The 5,186-nt window shown below is 49.4% G+C and overlaps 1 protein-coding gene across 1 annotated transcript; it reads right to left on the bottom strand.

Annotated features, from left to right (window-relative positions):
- Positions 1-3,098: 3,098 nt before the first annotated feature.
- MAB21L1 (mab-21 like 1) lies at positions 3,099-4,865 on the bottom strand. Its single transcript, XM_075492002.1, has one exon. It carries the CDS (start codon positions 4,695-4,697, stop codon positions 3,618-3,620), a length of 1,080 nt encoding a protein of 359 aa, XP_075348117.1. The 5' UTR covers positions 4,698-4,865; the 3' UTR covers positions 3,099-3,617.
- Between the last annotated feature and the right edge of the window lie 321 nt (positions 4,866-5,186).

Genomic DNA, 5,186 nt, shown 5'->3' with positions numbered 1-5,186 from the left:
AGGCTGCCTTTTACAGTAGGTTTTCCCCATCCCACCTTTTCAGTGCCCGTGCAAGCGTCTCGTTAAGGAGTACATTTGAGCGAAACGTTGTTACAGTAATTTTGAAAGGATTAAGTGACAGCACGTTGAAATACAAATTATCTTGCCGTAAATACATTTAACGATGCTAGCCTTTGTGCGCGTGTGGTATTGAAGTAGGTAAAAAAAAAGAAAAAACAACCCATCTTTCGCAATACTTTCGGAGCTGAGGTCTGGACCCAGAGTTAAGATTAACCACCCCAGGCTTCTCAGGGCCGGTGTGGCGGGCCGGGGCTGGGGGCTGCGGGCTGCTCTGTCGCCCGCCCGGCCCGGCCCGGCCCGGCCCGGCCCGGCCGCCGCGGGTCCGGCCGCCGCGGGGACCCCTCGCTGCCAGGTCGAAGCTGTGTGTAACGAATCGCCGCTATCGCACATAAACAGCGATAGTGTTAACGAGGAGCAAAAGGGCATGAAAAGAGAGGGGACCTACTTCTAAGAGGCAGCTATTTTTCACTCTAACCCCTCTGAATTTCGCTGCTGGCTGATTTATCTCGCAACCCCGGAGCTCACAAGCTCGCTGCTGTCCCGACTGCGGAGTTCAAAGCGCTGACCGCGGGCAGGAGGGGAATAAACACGGCGGTTTACAAACAGCGTTTATTAGGGGCTCGCCGGGCGCTCGCTCGGCGGAGGGAAGGGGAAGGGCCACCGGGGATGGGCCGGCTGGGCGCCTCCAACCTGACGCCGCTGCCCTTGCCTTGCAGGCCCCGTGGTCCTCAGCACACCGGCACAGCTCATCGCCCCCGTGGTGGTGGCCAAGGGGACGCTCTCCATCACCACCACGGAAATCTACTTCGAGGTGGACGAGGATGACCCGGCCTTCAAGAAGATCGATCCTAAGGTGAGTGCGACGAGCGGGCGGCCCCGGCCCCGGTCGCGGTCGCGGTCCCGGTCCCGGTCCCGGCCCACGTGCGCTGGAGCCGCCCCCTCCCTCCAAACTCTGCTCCCCTCTGCCGCCTCTTGCTGCGTTTTATCAAAAAAAAAAAAAAAAAAGAAAAGAAAAAAAAAAAAAGCGCAATGCATTAATGATGTTAAATCCTCTATTACGGCAGCGTGCGCGTTTTCCAACAGCCTTTCGCTCGGTGTCTTTGTATGAACGTGGTCAGATTTAGTAGTTAAGCCAATTGCTCTGAAATCCCTGGAGGGAGCAGCAGTCTCAGCCTGCAGCCTTCCCGAGACACAGCGGAGGGGTTTGCCCCTTCCGAGGATATCGGAGAATCCCGTTATTTCAAGAACGTTAGTTTCCATGTAAGAAAATACGGCGCAGTTGAGTAAACACTGCTCAAACGCAAATTAATGCTTATTTTCGGGGGGGGGGGGGAAGGGGGAAAGAAAGGGGAAATAGGCATGGACCCAAGACTTGATTCCTGGGAAAGCTCTGGTTTTTTTCTGAAGTCATTTACTACTACCAATTCCCCAGCGCCGCCCCCCCCCCACCCCCGCCCCCGCGAAAACCTCCAGCCCAGCCGCAACAGAGCAGGGGTGCGTGACTTGAGCAGAAACCTTTGCGTGGCTTCCTCCCCGCGCGAACGGAGCGGGGGGCTGCCGCCGGGGGGAGGAGGGGGCATACGGAAGGGACGTGTGTGACAGGGCGCTCCTCTCGCTTGCATCTCTTTTTATTCTTATCGCTGTTGCTTTATTTCTTTGTTATTGCGCTGGAAAATGTTAGAAGACAGAAAATAGGGGAGGTACTTTTACAAAGACCGTGGGGACTTTTTTTCTGCAGAAATATCATTAATAATTTCCAAGAAAAATGCTAGCTACCTCGTCTGAATATGTTTGTAATAAGGTGATTTCTCTCTGACGAATAATTTCTCAAACTCGGAACTTTCTTCGCAGTGCTGGGAGAAAAAGAGATTCTGTCACAATCGCTGGGTATAAGGGTTTCGTTAAAGTGCACCCACTGGAAATAGTTGCTGGTGGGTGTTACACAGGCGCTCGGCCTCTTTCAGCACTTGTTGACTGTTAGGGTACTACACAAAATCCGTGTTGTTATTTTGCGTTTTGCTCTTAAAGCTGCCTTAAAGAAAGGCATACTGAGAAGGACCAGGCGTTGCAGTACGGACAGGCAATTTTGGATCGCTTGCAGTTTTGTAGGCACGCACATGTTATTCCCTCTGCATGCCCTGGGAGCGCAGGGGCTTGATTTCTGGGAGCGCAACTGGCGATCTTATCACATTCATAACGGATTTGTAGGTCAGAAGTAATATTGTTGTTCACTTTATTGGTGCCGGCTTCAACCTTTCACCTATAAATTTTATTTTCTTCTTTATTACTACTTGCGCCAAAGCGCTGGGTTTATCAGGCTGACTGCTCACTCAGTCCACTGACTGCTTCAGGGATATGTTGTGCTTCCTCAGCTTTGTTCAAAACCGAGCAGAAACACATCAGCGCCGTATAGTAAACCTTTCGAAAATAGTTTTCTTTTCTGACGGCTGAAAAAGTGTTACTGCATTGATAACTACATCGGTGTCCGACAGTTGCTGATGGTCATCCGGAGCTAAATTCTAATGTGTTTGTACCAGCAATATTTGCCTGTTCTGCAAAACTATTCCAAATGCAAAATCAGGCGGCTGCCCTTAAGTTTTCTGCTTTGCAGGATTTAAGCAACTATCAACAGAAAGGCAAAATTCACCAAACATAGCTGCCTCTGGTTTTTCAAGTAGCAAACTTGATCCGGTATTGAAACGCTTACCCATATGCATTTTACTTCATTTATTAGCTTGTAATTAAATAAATCAGCAACAGAAATTAAAATCTAAATCACAAAAGGTAATTATCCAGTGTATTTCAAGTGCATTTTCAAATATATAATTCCAATATTCAAGCGTTATTATATAAGCAGAATCCAAATTTCTTTTGAATATATTTAAATAACATTTCAAGTATATTTATGGAATGTTAGAAATAGAACAAGCAATATATATGAAACGAAAAATGTAAACTTGTTAAGTTCAGACACTTCAAAAGACAATTAACAAAAGTACCATGATAAAATCTACCTTTTTAAATGGTATCTTCTCTTTAGCAGAAATGTCCTTGAAGTATCCAAAATGGCAATTTAACTTCCGTTCACCAAATCACAAAACACCAACATCCACAATTTCAAAGACAATGTGAGATCACAATATTTGATACAAATTAAAAGGTACATTAGGGTTTGTTCAGGTGGCATATCCAAATAGCTTTTACTCACAGAGGGTTTACATAAAAATACCGGGGTTTTGTTATAATCCGTTGGTATCGTTTCTAGGCAGAATGGTCACAATCGTGTTAAATTACGGCCAATTTTGCTTTCCGGGTAACATACTTTCTTTTTTTTTTTTCCTTTTCTTTTTTTTTTCACGGGGAACTGCAAAACTGTGACGAAGATAAGAGGAGCGCTACTTGCTGTTCTTATTTGCTTTTCTTTGTGAAGAGCCTAAGCTATATTCCTTTTAAAAAGAGAATATTATTTGCATTGTCAAGTGGAAATATTTGACTTTTCGAACAGGCAGCTTAAACTTCATGGGGAAATAAGCAGATTTATCGGTCGGGCCGGTTTTCTAAAGTTTCTCCAAACTTTTCGGGTTGGTAAGTATTTCCCTAGCCAGTCGCCACGTTTGTTTGGCCGCGTTTTCCAGGGCCGAGTGAGGTTTGCCCTGAAAGAGGTCTAGGTTGGGCAAGAAGTAATGCGGGCACCTCCTGCACTGGAGGCAGGAGATGAGCTGCAGTAAAATCCCGTTGAGCCGGTCCCCCAGGCACGACTCGTCCCAGTCCGATTCGCGGGGATGCTTTTCGCATTCGTATGAAACCAGAGTCTTCATGTGATAATTATTCAGGGGCTGGCCCGGCAGCTCCAGGTGACGGTCCCGTAAGGTTTTGAGGATAGAGAGGCATTTCTTCCTGCAGCCGCCCATCTGCAGTCTGTTCTCGGCTTCCGCGAACTGCAGCACCCAGGCATCGCTCTCGGCCGAGCTCTGCTTGCCGGCCAGAGAGTGGCACTCCTTGGATAAGAGGTTGAAGCCTTCCGCCTTGACCTCCGCCACCCTGTTGGGTCCCGGCCAGGGGATGTGGGGAAGCGGCCAGTGAGCAGCACTCCGCGGCCAGATCCCCGTGCATTTGAACGCCGGAGTGATCTGCACGACGTACCTGTCCCTGATTCTCAGCTTCACCTCGCTGGTGTCCGCCACCATCTTTACCACGTCTCTGTAACTGCACTTATCCACGGCTTGAGCCACCAGAGTCTGAAATCTGGACCGGATTTTGCGAGCGGAGAGGTAGCCAGACGCCGTGATGAACTCCACCCAGAGGGACATACTCCTCTTGCGCCCGTCGCTTAACTTTAACACAGCGCAGCCCGGCAAGGAGCCGTCGTCCACGAAGTTGAAAACCCCCATTTGGTTCAGGTACAGCACGACTTCGAACTCCGTGGGGGAGATGACTTCCAACCCCTCGTAGCGATTGTCCATCTCGTTCAAGGAACTGATGAAGCGAGGCTCCTGCACCTCCACCTCCTTCAGCACGTCCGACACCACTTTGCAGACTTCTCGGATCGTTTTGGCGATGGCAGCTTTCCGGGCTTGGCATTTCTCGTTGTAGTATTTATTCAGATGATACACCAGCTTGGCCTGGGCCGCGATCATGTTGGGGCAGAGATCCGGATTGTATACCGGAGTCTCGCAATAGGCTGTGGGATCCAATGCGGCTGCTAAGGCTGGAGCCAACTTCAGAGGAGAAACAGGCTGCCGCACTCTGAAATGTCACAAACGTTTTTCAAAATGCGCCGGGGCTGCTGCTCCTCAGATGCTCTCTTCCTGCTTTTTTAGATCAGCCGTCTTGAAGTGTGTGTGGCGGGGGGGGGGGGGGGGGGGCGGGGGGGGGGCGGGCGGGGGACTGGAGGGGGCGATATTTTTCCTCCCCCTTTTTTTAAAGGGTCCGTGAGTGAGAGGAAAGCATCGAGAGCTGCACCTTCCCCAGCAGCAAGAAAAACAAAAGTTGCACTGAGACACAGCGAGGCTTCCAGTAGTCAAAATAATAAAACCTCTTCGTATTTATTTATGTTTTCCCGTAGTAATCACTGTGTGTGTGCAGGGTGGTTAATCAGATGGTGGAAAAAGTGCCGTGTGTGTGTG

The sequence above is a fragment of the Mycteria americana genome, chromosome 1 (genome assembly GCF_035582795.1).
Source record: "Mycteria americana isolate JAX WOST 10 ecotype Jacksonville Zoo and Gardens chromosome 1, USCA_MyAme_1.0, whole genome shotgun sequence".
NCBI lineage: Eukaryota > Metazoa > Chordata > Aves > Ciconiiformes > Ciconiidae > Mycteria > Mycteria americana.
The sequence above is the reverse complement of the archived record's forward strand: the minus strand, read 5'-3'. Positions and strand labels throughout refer to the sequence as shown.

Coding starts and splice junctions, on each gene's coding strand:
- MAB21L1 (XM_075492002.1), bottom strand. CDS start 4,697: ATGATCGCGGCCCAGGCCAAGCTGGTGTATCATCTGAATAAATACTAC.